The sequence below is a fragment of the Schistocerca piceifrons genome, chromosome 9 (assembly GCF_021461385.2).
Source record: "Schistocerca piceifrons isolate TAMUIC-IGC-003096 chromosome 9, iqSchPice1.1, whole genome shotgun sequence".
NCBI classification, from domain to species: Eukaryota; Metazoa; Arthropoda; class Insecta; order Orthoptera; family Acrididae; genus Schistocerca; species Schistocerca piceifrons.
In genome coordinates this window covers 213,712,739-213,733,051 of record NC_060146.1, presented here as the reverse complement: position 1 = coordinate 213,733,051, position 20,313 = coordinate 213,712,739, and the positions used below count along the sequence as shown (strand labels likewise).

General features: G+C 39.6%; 1 protein-coding gene across 3 annotated transcripts in view; it reads right to left on the bottom strand.

Annotated features, from left to right (window-relative positions):
- The window catches only part of LOC124717381, a 184,658-nt gene that overhangs the window by 75,775 nt on the left and 88,570 nt on the right, over positions 1-20,313 (bottom strand). For 2 of the 3 annotated variants that reach the window (XM_047244225.1, XM_047244226.1), the window contains exons 7-9: positions 13,727-14,068; positions 4,096-4,367; positions 448-673 (exon numbers count right to left, since the gene is read on the bottom strand). In XM_047244225.1, coding sequence (XP_047100181.1) covers positions 448-673; positions 4,096-4,367; positions 13,727-14,068 — 840 coding nt within the window. The remainder of the gene's footprint in view (positions 1-447; positions 674-4,095; positions 4,368-13,726; positions 14,069-20,313) is intronic. The other variant, XM_047244227.1, reaches the window with a different exon arrangement.

Here is a 20,313-nt window from a genome sequence, read left to right as displayed (position 1 = left end):
GCACTTCTCTTTAAATCTACAGTAGATACAGTCATTTCAAATTATATACCGTTTAAAAACTATGCATGTAGCAAGCTACAATTACATCATTATCAAAGAAGAGCAACCTATATGTGGTCCATTATACGAATATAAAAAGTAAACACTAAGCTAAGCTTAGAAACTTACTGGACCCTCCTGACAGATGACATGTGCCAAGCTCAGTCTAATGTACAATACTAAAAGCCATCTGATCTCACATCACAGACGAAACCAAAGCTATAGTCACTTGTTCTCTCATCCACTTCCTAGGCCTCAGCCTAGCACATCCATTTAATATCAGGAAGATAATACATTCTGGCACACCTTTCAGTGCTAAATGAAAGAATAATATTATTGCTTCACACTCAAAACTACAGTTTCACTCTCAAAACTACACAACGTAAAGAGTAAGGAGTCTTAACTAACCTTACAGATGTAGTTACGCATGCTGGTGTTAATAGACCCAAGGCCCACACACTCCGAGTGGTACAGGCAGAGACAGAGTTGGCACTGCAGCGATGGCACCGTCCCCAGCAAACCTGGGCACTGGATGGTACAGACTCCGTACTTCTTTGCCGGTCCCAAAACTGTTTCACCGGTGGTCACAGTCACCGTCGCTGTGGCTGTCGCTCCTGCATTTACTGTGCAAACCCTGTAAACCGGGGGTTCTGTTCGGCGCTGGCACGTCGCTGGTCCGTTCCCCTGAATTTCAGATCTCGAGGGAACGTAGGAACGAAAGGTGGAAACACGGAGGATGAGTGTGAAAGGATAACTCTAAACAGAATATGTACACTGAGCTAGACATAACCGATCCAATACTTTTTAATGCGCGTAGGTAAGACCACATTTTCCATGCAAAGTAAAATTGGACCGTTAAATAATGCACACGTGAATGAAAGGAACTGGAAAGTCACATTCGACAAAGATACAGAACTGAGACAGTGGACTTAAAGAGAAAGCAATTCTGTGTTATAACAACAGGTCTGATTAGCTTTGGGCATGGAGAAATCAGCTGATATGCAGTACCTCATTTATTTACCAATCGAGTGCCAGTGAATACAAATAAACACAACCTACTAAAAACTTACTGGTAGTTTTTAAATATACTTAAAGGCAGAAGAGAGATTTTAAGACAAAAATAATTCAGCATTAACCATCAGACAAATGCTATGGTAAATTGTTCACACATATAGTATTATCATACTTCAATATAAAATGGCTGTCTTTATAATTTATTTATATCTTTACAAGTGAAGCTAGATATCTACTGTTAGTCTCACTATGTTGGCAATTTTCTGCTATGAAATTTTTAAATCTCACAAAACTTTCAAAGAGAATGCAGCTACAAGAGATTCCACTTATATTTGTTCTGCATCAAAGCTGTACTAAAGAATTTAACAAAAGGGGGTACCACCACAACTGATGCATCCAAAGGAAAGGGAACGATTTGTATAATGTTCCACCATGTGTCAGTATGTACGAAATCATTCCTAAGCACAGTATGCACCCATATATCTGACAATAATTGATAGCCTACTGCATACAGAGCTCAAAATATACCAGAAGCTTATAAATTTAGTAAAACAAAATTGGTGAGACTTTTAGTCAAAAAAGGAAGTTCTGTTTTTATACAGCAGCCACACTGAACTTTTAACAGTTATCACAACTCTCAATTTTTTGTTTCATGCTAAAAGTGTGTGTGGTAAACAATCTCAAATTTATACGATGGACAGGATGCTGAAACATTTGAGACTGAACTTCATACCAAGAAACTGTCTCTGACAAAGAAAAAATGTTGACAGTGTATTTTTTTTTAATTACTGTGTTCAGTGTATTGAACTATACAAAACGTCTTTAGAATGTAAGCAATACAGCTGATATAAAACAAAAAGAACCAAAATTAATCACCGAGTTAAATCTAACTACAAATTATGAGAATATTTGTGAATTAAGATTGCATGACTTATGAAACTTTGGATAGCACTGATCCACTTACACAATAACAAATATAATCGCACACTAAATACTATCAAAAGCAACACTGGCACTTCGTACACTCTAAAATCTGAAGTGTAGAATGAATATGCAAAAGGCTTTGTACAACATACCTCCCTTTATATAGCATTCTCTACTAACGGTGTTTTATCACCTAACAAATATTTTCAGAACCAAAGTGCGCATAATTTCAATGTTATGGGTATATTTTCTGCTGGCAATCTGAATTAAATAATGCTCTACAAATAAAATTAACTACCGTATTTTAGACATCAATAAAATCGTCAAAAAACTAATGCCTACAATGTATTAAATTGCTGAATATACAACTAGTAAACTAGTATTCACACGGTATCTCCTCCTTGTAAAAAGGCGAGGGAAGCAAGCACAGCGTATACTTGATGGGGCACTATGTATCCTACTGCAGCAGTGTTTACATCCAACACTGCAATTCTCAATTTGGTTAGAGAAAAAATATTCATCGCTAGTATTTGTACGATAATGGGAGGAAAAGTGGCACTCGATCATCGAACTATGCACCAAATCCCTACACTAAATTTCAAACCTGTCTTCATTGTGTACTCGATCAAACAAGTTAAGCCACTGTCAACTGCGACTGGTCAGAGAGAGAATTGCGAAGTTCAGCTACGCTACTCAGTGCTATATGAGGGTAGGCTATGGGTTTCACTCTTACACTTCCTTCCATTCAACAGCCCTCCATAATAAGACAACAACAAAACTAGACTGCAAAGGCACTCATCACAGTTAACCACGGAAGACTAATACATGCTCGACACACGGTTTAAAATCAGAGGGGGGCAAATGGCAAACAACTTCTGTGATGCGCTTGCGGTCATGTAGAATTCCCACAATGTCCTCCTCGATGATCACTTACAACAACAGCACAAACTAATTTTGAATGACACACATTCAAAATTTAAAGCGAGAGTCATAACATACCGAGACAAAAATCTGCAGCAATGTATGCAGATTAACAACAGATTGCAACACGCTATTCTTCACCGAGTAATTAGAGTGAGTCAGTTATAAAGGACATGTAATGGGGGAGTTTGTGGTTTAGTGCCACAGTTGCATAAAGTAGTAGAAGAAGCAGACTACGAAATATAACCAGAGTGACAACAGTAGGAACTGAAACTCTCACACTTGAATGATTGTTTGGGCATACGGCAGGCGTTCCGCAGGACATGATCGTGGACGGAAGATCTAGAGGATACTTGCAGGCTAAGAATCAGTGTTCGAAAAATGGTGGAGAGTTAGGATTAAAATTTCATGTGACTAGAGATTCAGCACTGTTACAGATAGCAGAAGGATGCACAAAGAAAGTATGATGGTCGAGCAGTAAAGTGAATCTCTCCCTCCCCCTTCTTTTAAAAAACGGTAAGTTTAGTATTTTAGCTGTCTCACTGGTGTGAACAGATGGAAAGCAAACATTTTTTTAAAACCAGGAACAGCTCTGCAAATACGGGTGACCCAAACAAGGAACAGCACATCTACCAGAGCATAAGAAGAATCAATACAAGGTACTGAACATGAAAATGACATATCTCTCACATACAGGCCACCAAAAACTGTGTACTGCACTGCTGATTTATCTTAGAGTCAATTCCTTTGTAAGAATAAGCTAAAATTCTGTTTTTCCTTTTCTAAAATTTGTGCATTTTACGAACGCATGGGACATTCATCGTTTGTGTGTCCGTTAAGGAACAGATAAGTGAAATCGTGTTGAATGTTACCTTTGTGATGACTTAGGCAGAAAAAACAACTCTACTCAATAAAAACACAAAAAGCACAACACAGAAGCTCATTTATCAATTGTCACACAATGTGCAGCATCTATTAAAATCCCATCCCCTCTTCATTTTTAGTCATCTCCTACAAAACCACTATGACAGATGTAATGATAACTAGCACATTACAAACACGTTACAATTTCACATCCCCACACACTAATTCACCAGTCTCTGGTTGAGAGCTGCACAGTACGTGTCCAGCAGCCCACCTACAGATTATTTTTCCACTGATACATATAGAAGAATCAGATAACACAAAGGTACTCACTTTGGAGGGACCGCCACCTGGCCACCGCCCTTGCCCCCACGCGGTAACCTGCCGGGTCCCCTCGACGGTGTAGACTGGAGTGCAGGTGCGGCTCCCGGGCTGCTGAGGACTTTTGTAGTGGAAGCCCCGTCCTTGTCTTTCCACATTGGTGGCAGCATGCCTATTTCCATGTTTCCACCACTGCCACCTGCTTGTGACGTCACACCTCGGTTCACACCGCCCCCTCTGGGAGAAGTTTGACCTCTGCCGCGGCCTGACCTCGGTGACGTTACCTGTTGTGGAAAGTCCTCGTTGAGTCAGAGATGTGAACATTACATTTACTTAAACCCCTGGAAGATAGCCGTAACGCAATTACTGTTGCCACATGTTTGATGAATTCTCACATGATACACTGAAAGCACAAACAGTGGTCACTGCTCATAATTCAAGCATCATAACCAAGTCCAACAGAGCTGCAAAAACAGGAGGTACAATAAATGAAATATTCAAAAGTATTACTAATCAGTGTCTCGGCAAATGGTCCACCAATCATTCAATTCTGTACAAGACCTGATACACCACAATCAGTAACACCAGCACCAGGGGAAAGGAAATACGCGACACTAATTCTACAACTTGAAAATCATATATACGTGACACTAATTCTACAACTTGAAAATCATATATTATACATCATCTCAAGCACTTACTTCAGCATCAATAACTCTACATGTCATTGGTTATTTTGGAGATGAAAACATTAGAAATTTGTTGTACTTTACATACTTCTATTTATTTTCTGAGGCAATCCCACAAAATGTACTCATCACAAAGACCTAGTTCCATCAGTTCTTTGTATCTACTAGTGCACCCAGCTTTACTGTTATTCTGGCGTTTTCACTGTCAGAAAATCTTAAAGCAATACTTCTGATGTCCTTCATGTTAACAGTAGTGTTTCACGGCATATCAAAATAGACCGGTGTCTGATCTCCATTGCACATACAGTCTAACAAATAAATAGTCATGCTGTTTGTACAGATCCTTTACATGACACCGAAATGCAAATAGTTTCTCATAAAACAGATCTGGAAGTCACTGAGCTGGTGTTCTGCACCATAACGTAAACCCAGCCCTTTTCATTTTCCTCACATACAGGCATTCACTGTACCTGCTTTGAATTTCGTGACACATACATGAGTAGAATTCCTCTTATCTCCAACACCTTCACTTCGGTAGTTCATCAAATATTCAAGAAATCTTCACTGTGTTTCTCTTGCAAGTACTGACCAACACGGCACTCAAATTCAGGAAACCTACCCTGCTTTTATCCCCTGATCCCCTCTGGCTGGCGTGTATAACTGGTTTTATTTAATTTGTTATTTATCTAATGCCATCTATGAACATTCACATCTGTGACACTGAATGTCATTCCTAATGCACAGTTGTCTGTGGCCTCTGTTTCATGAATCACCAGCAACTTAAGATTAATGTCCTATTTTCTGCGCGAACAAACTGTGTGTCACAAACTCGTACAGCTAAATTTCTCGACAGTCATGGCTGTAATTTGTATCCATTATAAATTACAGCAACTTACAGTTCTTAAGTGCTGATAACATAAGCAAACTCAATGAAAACAATATGTTAGCCCTCACAGCTCCCTGTGGCTGACTTGAGAAACTCTTACCACTTCGGATTAACACTTTAGGCAACTGAAAATAAACAGTGTTGTAGAATGATTGAATCTCACATTTCATTTCTCATTTGTTATGCTGCATTTCAAGTATTCTGTGCGAACTTATTTTTGTTGGCATAATTTGTCTCCTGTAGAAATGAGTACTATTGTTGAGTATTTGTCCATTTTAGAGGTGATTCAATTCGACTACAAATAGGGAAGGGGGTAGATCTATATATTATTATTCATCAGTCTTTCCTTCTCATCCCGTCAGGTAAGTCTATCCTGACCCAGGGTTTTGAGCGACTTTTCCGAACTCTACTCCTTTTTCCTAAAGCTCTCCAGTTACCTTCCCTTCACTCCTCTTCCTTCCCCTCCAACCCCTCTGCTGGAAGAAGGAGCCTTAGGCTCAGATTGCTTGCATAAGTAAAACCTTTTTAATACATGTATGTGTGTTCTCTTGTCACCACTTGGCGAGTAGATTTTTTTATCCATACTATTAAATCTTATTGTCAAATTTATTTACAGACTGAGCACTGAAGCAGCAACGCAAATATTATGATTGGGTAAAAGTATGTTTCCCTAAAGCTACAAGCAGAGAAAACATAGTTGTTACAAATACTGTTCAAAAAACAACTGCAGCAACCTCTCAACTACTTCAATATATTATGCCAAAAAATTGAAACATTCACAACACAATTCGTACAAATTTTGTGCAGTCTGCCTGCTATGTTTGAAATCAGCACATGAAAGGCTTACACAATCTTTCAGCATTGCAAGTATGTTGACCGAACAAGGGCTTCTGCAGATAAAACAAGATGGAAACCGGAGCTAGCAAAATCAGCATAATGAGATGCACAGCCAAAAATTTCGAAATGCAATGGCTGCAGAAAATTTATTTGTCAGTGAACAGTATATAGGCAAACAATGAACTCAATTAGGTTAACTGTGCTGAAAACTCTGAGCCTTAATCTGAAAGGTCTATTGCAATTTCCCCGACCAAGATACCAGTAGGAAACAACAACTGAGTCTCACAGTTCTTTGCTTTCACAGAGTTGCCTACACACTACCTTGCTTATCACACCCTGTACGAGTGATGATGAATTTCAACTGGTGCTACTTCCTCTGACATCCTGTATGTTAGAAACCTTTTCATAGACTGTAGAAAAAATTGACATGATATACATCAACCAAAAAAGAGTCAGATTTTGAAAATACAATGTAATTGGATAAATTAAAAAATCTACTCACTCAGCAGTGGCATGAGAACATACGTATAAATGGTATTACAGTTTGCAAACTTCTGCAGCCAGTGGCTCCTCCTCCTAGCAGAACAGTTGAAGGGGAAGGAAGAGGGGTGAAAGGAATATGTTTGGTGATGTTTAGGGAAAGGATAGACTTCAAGAAAGTCACCCATAACCACGGATCAGGGTAGACTTATTCACCAGAAATCCTTTACCTTCGTCCCTCTTCTTTCCCCTTCAATCCTTCCACCAGAAAAAGAATCCACTAGCTCTAAAAGTTTGCAGACATGTTATACAGAAAGATTAGGCACAATTTTAGATAAGGCAAAAGTAAAGGTGCCAATCTATGACATGCAGATGGGAAACACCTTTAATTAGCAACTACAAAGAAGGAATGTGTCAAATGCCTGGATGACAGAACATCTGCCATGAAGTGTGATGAGGTGGAAATTGATGGGAAAAATGTGTGATCTAGAAATGAAGCCAGAGTTGGAGAGGGCAATGAATGATCCGAGATCAAGCAATTCAGAAGTCAATACACACCTTCAGAGCTTCTGAAATGTGTGAAATACACAAGAACTAGAAAATTATTTGAGCTAGTGTCAAATATCTATGAAACGGGTAGATTATTATCAGATTTACAGGGAAAGCCATCCCATTACCAAAGAAGTGAAGTGAGTAACTGTCAAAGCTATTGACCCTTCTAAAGCACAGTCCAGAGAGCAGAAATTAAAAAAACTTAAGACATTATTGGCTTTGGTGACTGTGGTTTCAGGACAGGAAAATATATTTGAGAAGTATGAGGGGCATGCAATAAGTAATACAACACCTTTTTTTCTCAGCCATTTTGGTTGAAAAATGTGGATTTTGTTGGGGACATCATGAAACATTCCCACTTCAGCCAATATAGTTTCATGAAGTTCCGACTGGTGGTGGCACTATATGTAACCTTCAAAATGGTGTCTGTACTATAGGTGCTCCAAGCAGATAGCTGTAACTTGAGTTCCTTTTGGTGGAAACCAGAGCATGGCAAGTATTCATAGGCCCTTGCAGGATGTCTACAGGGACCTGACAGTGAGACATTGGGCAAGGCACCTATTATCATCGCAACAAGGTCACGCAAACCTGTCTGATCTCCAGCATGACGACCAGTTACCACAGCTGTGACTCCTGCAATGTTGGAACGTGCAGACACACTCATTCGAGGCGACTGATGGATCACAATCAAACACCTCATTGCTCAACTGGAAGTCTCTGTTGGTGGTACTGAGACACTCATTGACCAGTTGGGGTTCTCGGAGGTGTGTGTCCACTGGGTTTCCTGCATCCCCAACGGAAGACCATAAAGAGCAACACAGGACCTTTAGTGCACAATTTGCTTGCGTGTTACAGGGCTGATTGTGACAACATCTTTTTTGGTCAAACATCATCACTTCAAACAGAAACAAAACAGCAAATCCCGGAGGGGCACCACACCACCTCTGCTCCGAAGAAAATGTTAAAAATGCACCTTCAACCAGTAAAGTCACGGTGACGGTATTTTGGGACTCTGAAGAGGTTATTCTGTTTGATGTTCTCTCTCTCCTGGTGCAATGACCAATTCTGAAGTGAACTGTGCAGCCCTCAGGAAACTGAAGAAATGGCTTCAGCCTCTTCGTCATCACAAGGATGCAAACAAACTTCTCCTTCTCTGTGACAACGCAATGCCTCACACAAATCTGTGCACCCGAGAAGAGTTCACAGAACGTAGCTGGACTATTCCTCCTCGTCCACCCTATGGCCTGAATCTCACATTTTCCGACTTCCATCCATTTGGCCCAATGAATAATGCTCTCCACATGAAGTAGTAAGTGGATGATGAGGAGGTTACTGATACAGAAAGACGGCTCCAATGTTGTCCGGTAGAGCGGTACCATGGCACGCCCTCCCAATAATGTGGCATCAGGCCACTGTACTGAACCGAGATTATGTTGAAAAATAGGATTTTGTAACCAGAAGACTGGAGAATAATATGGTGTACTGGAAAACTGAATAAAACTAACCTGCTCTCAGAAAAAAAAAGTGTTGCATTGCTTATTGAACAGCACTTAAATTTCATAAGGGAAAGAATTGGGATACTTTTCTAATCTATGGCAGGCTTACAGAACGCTTTCAACAAGGGAAATAGTATTTTCTTAATCTTCAGGCATGTGTGACGAAAGTGCAGAGGCATAAAAATAATCTGGTCTTTACAAAATGCAAATATGTATAATAAAAAATAGAAGATGCGCAAAGACAAGTTTGTGTTAAGAAGTATGTAAGGAAGAGATGCGGCTTACCACCTCTGCCATTAAACTCATGTGTCAAAGATGAATGATCAAGTAAATGAAATAAAATTCCAGAGGACGAAAAGCACACATGGAACATACACCACTGATGAGGCTGTCAGACAATAAAATTCTCATGGGAGTAAGAATGACTCTGAATATTGCTGAAAAGAGAGCACACTTTGTGCAATTCATAATGTAAGAATAAATGAAGCTATTGTGCCTATCTGCAACTCAGCATCTCCGCTATATGGTGTGTAGCAACTTTTATTCTCTAATATTGTTACATTCCATCCTGGATTTTCCATTGTTTGATAAAACAAAGAAAAATAATAGACAGGAGAGCAGTTACTCGCTTAATGTCAACATTGGCAACAACAGAAGCTTATAGGTGCAAAATTATTCTATCTAGAAAGTGTAACTATACACAATGACTAAAGAAAGGCACGCAATCAATTATCCCAAAGCAAAACAGATTTTCCAAGTAGAAGACCACCAGGTACAAGGTACTCAGGAAGAATTCTGTGGAAAACTTTAGGCAGAGAGGGGAGAAGAGTAGAGGACACCAAAGACTAGAATATGGAAAACAGATTATAGATGCAGCTGAGTGTAAAATTTACAAAGCAATGAAATGATTTGTGATATAGGAAAAGATGGAGAATGGTTTCATACAGGCTAAGAGAGAGAGAAAGAGAGAGAGACGTAAAAGTAACCAATCTAACTGCCACTTATAGTAAGCACTTCCCACATACCTCACACCTCGTCAGTAAGCACACATACCCTTCAGTGTCTTCTAATGCCAAATGAATACATCTATGCAGGTTAAACCAAAAACCCTGTGAAAATGTTTGAGATGATGCACTGAGAGCAAAAGACAGCATAAAAGCAAAAATCCAAGTCATTCCAACGTTTTATGTCCCTTTTTACCATTCTGATGTTACTCAATGGTGAGTGGAAGCCTATTTAAAGATCCATTCCTTAAATGGAGACATTAACAGAAATTACCTGTTGTTAAGAGCAATTGAGGAAGAAAGGATAAAGACTGTAAAGTGTGTGTGTGTGTGTGTGTGTGTGTGTGTGTGTGTGTGTGTTGTTGACAAAGCTCTTAATGGCTGAAACCTTTAATTGTGAGAGTCTTTTGTTGTGCCTACCTGCGACTCAGCATCTCTGCTATATGGTGAGTAGCAACTTTCCTTTTCTAATATTGTTACATTCCATCCTGGATTTTCCATAATTTTACTAAACCAATTTTATATTCATTCATAACAACGAAAGCATATAACTGAGGAAATATATTGTGCTTTAGTTAAGTCCCATAGTGCTCAGAGCCATTTATATTGTGCTTTGAATCAATATGTGGGGCAAGGTTTATTGGTTTCAACAGCAGAGCAATGTTAATGAAAAGGTAAGTATCCACCTTTGAGGCACGAACTAGGGCAAAGCTTTCCACATACAATCAACAGAACTCTAAAGAAAAATACAAGGACCTAAAAGTAACAACAAAGCTGAAATTACGATCAAACAGAAAGCTTCATGGGAAAATGAAAACAGCTAACTGATGTAATAATGAAAAGAAGACTACAGTGATTTGGGCACACACACTGAATGGATAGTAATAGACTAACCAAGGAGATCTTAAACTAACGAAATAGCTACAAATCGAATCCAACCTGGTTCACTGAAAATGACAAAGATATGATAAACACTTGAATTACAACGGACACAAAAGGTAACAGAACATTTTTTAGAGAAGCAACATAAAGAGAGGATTACACAGAAAGAAAAAAAGAGGTCAGGAAATGGAAGTGGAGAAAACGAATGACACTCCTTGGAGGATGAAGGAAGCATGGGACCACAGAAAATTGGATACAAAAAGAATCACGGCCTATTTTTATTTACCACACCCTTCAAAAAGGTTATTTGAAAAAGAAATCTGTACTCCACATAACACGGAAGAACTGCACCACATTCTAGTACCATTAATTACTTAAAAATCAACTACCACAATTAAATATACACGAGCAATGTGATGAAGTCTATGAACCGTATGTTGCTGATGGAGTACCACAGGCAATACTCTTAAGTGGGCTGAGAGGCAAAATGTTAGAATGTATTTACCATGTTTCATGGCAATTTTGTGGCATAATTGGACCATATTTGGCATAAAATGGTTAAAACTGGAGAAGACTTTCATGAGATGGGAATATCTGCACGTGATGTTATTTTATACACCCTTCTTTTTGAGACTGCTGTGCAGGTGGCTATAAAGATACTTCAAAAGTTGAGGAAAAGAAGATGAATATGGGGACTGATGACAAACAAGAAAAAGTTCAATACTTGGCAGCACAAGTGATAAAATGAAATTTCATACACAGAACTGGCAAAAATCAACAGATCGAATGCTTTCTGTTACCCAGGAGCATCACTGTCACACAGAAGAAAAACCGCAGTTAATCATATCCTCAAAATTGGTCAAAGGTAATGGACAACACATCTGAATTCTGTCTTCTGAAACAGAAACTAAGACAAAAGACTGAATGTCGTTTACATATATCTCTCAAAGGCATTAGGTGGATTAGAGGGGAGGACGAGAGAATTCATAACACTGGGAATGTCCTTTTCTACGTCTGTCCATCTACACTCCGCAATGTTGCCTTACTGTGTCTGTGTGGGGCGGTACTTTATGCACCATTAACACTCCTGCCCTCTCCCTATCCTTGTACAGTCACAAATGATGAGTGGAAACAATGAGTTTTAATAAGTGACCATTTGAGCTCAAATGCCTCCAATTCTCATGGCCTTTTTGTGAGATGTATGTAGAAGGAAGCAATATATTGATTAAGTCTTCTATGGCTTTGCAGTCTCAGGGGAGGGGAAAAAAGTACTATGATACACTAATGTCTCTCTTTTAGTTTCTGCTACTGCAGTTGTACAACACTTTTGTGCTTACTAAATGAAACTGCAGAGAAACTCTTAACAATTCATTGGATCTTCTCCATATTTCCAATCCATTATTTATGCGATACAAAGAAAAATGGAATGGCAATGCTTTTATACATCAAAGCAGATTAGGGTAGATCTGTCTGACTCAATGAATAGAGAAAAATCTGCAAGCAAGAAACACACACATTGTGGACTCGAACTCGACGCTCATGTATTCTCGACACAAGAATGGAAAGGAATGAAGGTCAACAATATGTACTATTGTAATATTACTTCAGGAATAAACATAAAAAAAATGTTGCCTACCTACAGACAATCTAAACAATTCTCAGGAGCTTTAAGCTGAGTGGTCAGCGCGACTGAATGTCAATCCTAAGCGTTCAATTCCCAGCTGAGTCGAATACTTTCTCTGCTCGGGGACTTGGTGTTGTTTTTTGTCCTAATCATCATCATTTCATCCCCATCGACACACAAGTCGCCGAAGTGGTGTCAAATCGAAAGACTTTCACCCGGCGAATGGTCTACCTGCCGGGAGGCCCTAGTCACACGACATTTACATTCAGTCACACAATTCATATGCTGGTATATTGCTAACACCATTTCATGGTAGAAAAGAGAGAGAGGCATTTTTGTCTGCATTTAAGTGAAAGAAAGTAATAATTTTGTATGTAATCAAGAGACATGTTTAATACCATAAAGAGAAAGTTACGGCAAGAGGAAACATTACATAAGACAACAGATATATTGGCAGAGAAAAGACAGTTTGGAGAGGAAGACAGAATCTTCTGCTTGATATATTCTGTTTATCAAATATAAGACTGTAGCTGGTAAGCAAAAATCCTCTCCATTTCTGTACTGTTGTCATGGAGAGAGAACAATAGCAAGTACCACCTCACCTAACATACTGAACTGGGTATAGCAAGTACCACCTCATCTAACATACTGAACTGGGTAGTGACAGGGAAAAAACTGGCTAGTTAAATAAGCCACCCAGAATTAATCACAAACAAGTGTGCTTCAAAAAAATGTCACCTGTTATTAAGCACCAATCTCAGATGGATGGTTGAAAGCTCCAATATCTGGTTTAGGCACTGTCAAGAAACAAAATCCAACAGGAACTAGGACAAATAGCCATTTTTGTGGTGCAGAAAAGGAATAAAAGAAACTTTTTTTAACACATGCCATGCAACTTTGAACATTTAGAGCATTCTAAAATCAATACTGTAACTTCCATTATACAGTGTCAATCAAAATGGTTATCTACTTCAATTTTTTTTTTTTACAATTTCAGCACATGTGAACATTTCTGGGAATTTAACTGAATTAATTTTAGCAAATCTACATAGCATTGTCCAACAATAAAGCAGAAAGCTTACATTTTCTGAAAATAATATGTTCTGTGGCATTCATAAAATGAGTTTCAATTAAAAAAAACTGGGTTATGAGTGCCCATGCAGTGCAGTACAGGGGTAAAGAAAGGTACTCACCTTTATACGAGGAAATGAGCGAGCGAGCTTCAGGTGTGACTGCGAACGCCCTGCGTGTTTGTTCAGCCCGCTGGGGCCAGCGATAGCTGGAGGGATTTTCTGCTCCACAGCTCCTGAAGTATCAGCAGGGGTGGCGCCCTGGTCTCTGTTGACAGAGCCTGAAGAACTGCTCTCTGAAAGGCCATCGGTTTCCTCTTCCACAGACATTGGCTCCTGTTTGACGTTGGACGGGCCGGAAGCAGATGACTGGTCTGATACAGGTGACATTTCACCAGCAGAAGCTTTCAGCTTCTGAATACGCTTCACAGATGAGGCAGTAGGTGTAGAAGGTGAACCGGTATCCTAAACGAAGTACACCAAAATTAGTTTAGTGATAACCAAAATTAAAACATCTGTTGCAAATGCAACGCCAATAAATATGATAGTCTTTATGAGTGTCCTGGGAAGTAACTGAAAATTCCTCCTATTCTGAAAACTTAACTTCAATCTTCTCAAAATACCAACCCTCAAAAGTCATATGCAGCAGTAACTAAGTGAAAGCTCCATAATTTACGTATCTTGTGGAGTTCGTTCACACACCGTCGGGTGGCTTGCGGAGTATGGATGTATATGTAGAAATGTTTCAAAGAATACTAGACAAAAGTGCTAACCAACAAAAGTGTATATTGCACTGCTGCACGTTATATATTTTGTTAAATTCAAAGACAAGAAAATAAATACAATAAAACAAACCAATTTATATACCAGACCTAATTTTCTACTGGAAAATATGGAACTAGTTGTTGGCAACGACTGCTGCATTTGAAAGTGTAAGAGGTAATGTAATCAAATTACTCCTTCCTAAATTGATAATTAGCACTGCCGACCCCTTCATATAGGTCCCATAAAAGGAACCTGAAGGGCACAAATGATGCAGCAGGATGCTCACAAATTCAAGGAGAGATTTACTGAGAACTGAAAGAGTTTGTACTTAGAGAAAACTTTTGACAATGTGCGAAAATCACATAAATAAAATAGTGGACAAGACGATCACTTACAAACTCACTATATTGGGCAGGGGGTATGTGGGAAACACGTGGAGGTTTTCAGTAAGACAGAAACACTGAGAAAACAAATGGGTAGAATTGAAGGAAGATGTAGAATAAGGCCGCTGTCTAGCAACAACACTCTTCAATATGACAGAGTATTTAGAAGATATGATTGAGTGTTGTTTACTGATCGACAAAGAGGCAAATCCAGGATGGAATGTAACAATACCAGAGAAGGAAAGTTGCAACTCACCATATAGCGGAGGTGCTGAGTCGCGATAGGCACAACAAAAAGATCAGCTTTAAACGCAATTTGCACACACGTCTGCAGTCTCAGAGAGCTGAAACTACACTGCAATTGGCAGTGTAGTTTCAGCTCTCTGAGACTGCAGACATGAGCGCAAGTTGCATTTGCGTGTGTGTGTGTGTGTGTGTGTGTGTGTGTGAGAGCGCGCGCGTGCGCATGCATGTGTGTATGTGTGTTTACTGCTGACAAAGGCCTTAATGGCCGAAAGCTATAATTGTGTGAATCTTTTTGTTGTGCCTATCGTGACTCAGCATCTCCGCTATATGGTGAGTTGCAACTTTCCTTCTCTGGTATTGTTGCTAAGGAACAAGAGATATCTGTAGAAAATGTGGGTTCTTCTGGCCAAGGATGAAAAGGAGCTTCAAGAAATGGTAGAGGAGATCAGAATTATGAGTAAAAGATTATGAAATGAAAAATAAATGTAAAGAAAATGACAGTAGGAAAGAATGAAAGGTTAAAAATAATGCTCTATGGAGACAAAATGGTACATATGTCAGATTTTTTAAAGTACATAACAAGTACAATAGAAAGCAATTACAAATGCATTAAGAACAACAATGTCAAGCCTGGCATTCTCTGAGACAATGATTTTCAGTACCTATGTGAACATGAGATTAAGAAAAATAATTGACCAGGTGGAGTAGGATTCATGCACTGAGGGTTGCATACAAAATTAATCATGTGTAGAGACAGTTCACCCATTCTGGAAATCGAGAATCATGACCATTTTTCCCTGTTATCAATAATGATACTGTCAAGATATAATTCCCATGTATTCCAAGATTTTCAAGAAGGTTTTAATGTCAAGTTTAACATCTGATGGCAAAAGAAGTTTTTTTTGTTTAATGTAATTAAAAAAAAAAAAAAAACAAATTTTGAAATTTCCCTTCACCTGTACTGTGAAACCTTGCCTCTTGTTGAGGGAGTTTGTGAGTATCAAAATATGTGACATAAATGCCCATATCTTTTGACTGCATTGACTTGGAAGTTTCAATTTGTTTACACCTCCAAGGAACGATAGACCTTAGTATGTGATACAAATTTCAACATCTATCCATTCCGGAGGAAAAAGGTTTTTTAAAATTCAGACAGACAGGTGGACGACAAAGTGATCCTATAAAGATTCCATTTCACCGATTGTGGTAAGGAACCCTAAAAATTATGAAGTGTATTATCTAAAGTGGCCTACTATAAGGCAAGAACTTGAAATGTGGAAAGAAGATAGGAGGGCAATGAGGGCTTTTGAAACATCTAAATAGTAGAAACTGGAAAAAGTGGCTAGGCAACAAATGAAGAAATCCAATTATTGGACATAACTAAACATGGAAAAAGAAATGGGATTGGGCGTATACTGAGATAGCATCGTTGGTTGGTCGATTTGGGAGAAGGGACCAAATAGCAAACTCATTGGTCCCATCACATTAGGGAAGGATGGGGGAGGAGTCGGCCGTGTACTTCACGGGAACTATGCTGGCGTTTGCCTGAAGCAATTCAGGGAAATCACAGGAGAACCAAAATCAGGATGGCCAGACACTGGTTAAAACCATCGTCCTCCCAATTGCGAGTCTAATGTTCTCACCACTGTCCCACTTCGCTCTGTCTGACATAGCATGGCTGGATTTTGAAAATCACTTTAGGCAGTGGCACAAAAGGACCCAGATCTTAGGAAACCTGCTGAATAGTTGCAAAATCTACAAACTGATGAATGAACTGACCAACTACAGAAAACGGCAGGGACCTATTTGTCACATGCAGAAATCTCACAATGGTTAGGGGCGTTTCTGAAAGGAAGATTAGGGCTTAATGTTCTGACAATGACGAATCATTAGACAGAGACCAAGCTCAAACAGGGGAAGGGAACTGGCCGTACCCATTCCAAAGGAACTACTACGGCATTTAGCTTAAGTGGTTTAGAGAAACAAAGGATTGGTGTCTGGAGCAAAATTTGAACCACCGTACTCTTGAATGCAAATCCAAGTGTCTTACTATTCCACTTGTTGCCACTATTGGATTCTTCTGCAAAACTCATGAGGGCATGGTCCAGCATATCGAGCAGGAGTCTCTTCTACCTTCAACCAGTATGATTATGCTGGTTTGTCACTCTGCAGTAAGATCCAGGTGCAAGGCTGCCATTTCAATCAATACAGCTGCATCTAACCAGCAATTACCATGCTGAAAATCACTTCTGACCGGTTAGATGATGCTGATGATGATGATGATATCTTTAGATTCACAGAAATTAAATTTACCAATGTTAATTGTAATGACAATTAACCATTCAACTCTCTGTTCCCAAGTAAAACAATATGATACAGGCTGACTACAAGTTTTCTAGGCATGGAACACGAGTCTGCATTACACCGAACATGATAATGGGTACAGCAAGCATGTTCTTCAGCCGCTCTCCTTGCATAAAATACATTTACTTTGGTAAAAGCAGTTTCTAAGCATGTGGGTCAATTTTTAATCTTTACAAACACTGCTCTTCTGCCTGAATGACCATGACAAAATGTAGAGAAGACTCTTCAAAAAACAAATGTTTACCTCCTCCTCTCTGTCACCAACTTATACTGGAACTGCAAATGACAATTATATCTGTCACTCACAGTAACTAATTACTGTGTGCTTTAGGGCAACAGAGATCCTCTACCGGATTTGCCGGCAATGAACATTATTGTGAACTGACCTCGCAATTTACCTCCTCAGTCCTTGAGCTTTTCTCATCCAGTTATCTTTTGATTTAAAGCAGGTACAGTTATTTTACAAGTCCCTTCACCCACTGCTTCTTGTTTTTACACCCAGCACTGCTTTTTGCATTTACACCCAGCAAAAGACTTCCCTGGCCTTACTTATCATAGCTTATCTTCATAGCTTTGACGCGAACACACTCTGGCATGCCATCCACCTGTTCTGCCCACCTATGTTCAGTTACGTTTCATTTCTGCGAATGGCTGCAAATGGGGCTGGCCACAGTGAGCTGTCAGCAGGCAGCTGCATCCAGCTGTAACGGTGGCAGATAATAAGGTGTGGCACATGGAACATACAAGGTATCATTTGTTTCGTTCATGGGCTCTGCAACTGAGGCACCTTACACCATACCAAACACCGGGGTCCGCAATCCTTCAGAGCAGTGGGTTGTAATGAATTTACGTCACTCAAGGCAGAATGTCAATGTGGGGATGGACTGTCCAGCCCTGCCCGTTGATCTAGTGAGTGGACTAGTGGCCACTACTTCAGCGTAATTTGAGCAGGCTCACGAGGAGAGGGGTTTATTAGTTCTTGGGAGATACAATGTTAGGTGCATTATGAAGCCCATTAGAAAAAACAGCATCCAGGGCTTGATAGAAATCCAATGTGCGATTAGTACGTTTGCCAAGAGACCTCATATAAGATGTGGAGGCCACCTTCCCTACAGCTATTAAGCGTTTCGCTGCTACGGAAGTGCTCACTGCATTCCGTGCTAAGGCACCTTTTGTTATGACTGTACTTCTCATCAAATGTTGGTGCCTTTGCTGACCCCCCCCCCCCCCTTGTTTACCGATGACAGGAAAGTGATGTCACTGAGTGATGATAGGAGAGAACACAATGACTTAAAGTGGCAGCCTGCTCTCAATGTAAGGAAACGAATTCAGTTGAGTAGGAAATACAACCCTGTAATTTTCGAATACAGTTGTTAGTGGTTTCAGTAACAATGATTAAATATCAAAGTGTAACATCACAAACAATATGAAATGGAATGAGCATATACGTTTAGTTGTAGGGAATGAGAGAAGTTGACTTTGGTTTGTTGTGAGAATTTTTAGCTCACCTATAATGGAGACCACATGTAGAAAACTAGAGCGACCAATTCCTGAGTACTGCTCACGTATTTGGGAACCGCACCAAGTCGGATTACAGGAAGGCATCAAATCAAGTCAGAGGTGTGCTGCTAGATTTGTTATCAGTAGTTTCAATCAACATGTGAACATTACTGAGACGCTATGTGAATAATGGTAATCCCCAAGGTGAAAACCACATTCTTTTCATGAAACACTACTGAGCTTGTCGAGAGCACTGGTATTTACAGCTGATTGCAGAATGATCCCACTGCCAGCAACATACGAGGATTGTCCTGAAGATAATGCACCACCTTTTTTTTTCTCGGCGAAAACAATGTTACTAATGCAAAACATTACATGGGTTCTATTTCTGATATTAAAGTATGTGCTTCTAGACCATTTTACTGTGGGAAATTCAAAAATGTAAACAAAATATCATTGTCAGGGATACTTTTTATGTAATATATATGTATATTCACAATTCATGGCAAACACAGAGACGTTATAGAGAAATACGGGTATGTTGCTGCATCCAGTAGTGATAGAGCGTGATAATTTCTTGTGCAACAGCAGGCAGGAAGAATCAGACATCATTAGGTTATCCCCCGCCACACCTATGTCATTAAGACCACCTGAAACATCTCATTAACTCGAACGGCGACAGCCGGTCGCTGCCTCGGCAGTAAAGCTTCACGTCTCCTAGTGGCAGGCTCATCAAGTTTACAACAGTGGTGTTAGCCGCAATTTGTGTCAGCCTTAACGAGTGGGTGTTTTGGCTGACAAGTAACTGTCTGTCATATTTCCGAGCACGGTTGAATTTTTTAGTTTCTGTGTGTAAACTGATTGAGCCTGGTGCTGAAGGTAAAACGACTGCTTGTTTTTACACATCAGCGTTCCTCTAGTTCCCTACTATTAATTTAATACAGGTGTATTACCGAAGTGGTATTTTTAAATTTGCAGAAATGCCACGTCGTCGTGGATGTCGATATAAGCCGGACAACTTCTGCTACATCTGTGGGAAGCTCACTTTTGCCAGAAATAGGAAGAAAATTTCTTCAGTCATAAAGAAAGCATACAAACATTACTTTGGAGTAGAGGTAAGAGACCAAGATAAAGAATGGGCACCACATTTCTGTTGTGCTACATGTTACTGCAAACTAATTCAGTGGTGGAAAGGTAAAGAGAATGTGGCGTTGTTTGCTGTTCCGATGGTGTGGAGGGAGCCTAAGGACCACGTTTAACAAAAATTCAGGGTTTTACAAACAAAAAGTCAAAGAGGCACATTGTTTACCCAGATCTGCCTTGCGAGAATGCCAGTGCAGCATTCCGACGACCTTCCAGTACCTTCAAGAGCTCGAGGTCAAATTCCGAGTGACAGTGAAATAAGTAGTACTGAAGAAATCACAGATGATGATTATTTATATCACTGCACAA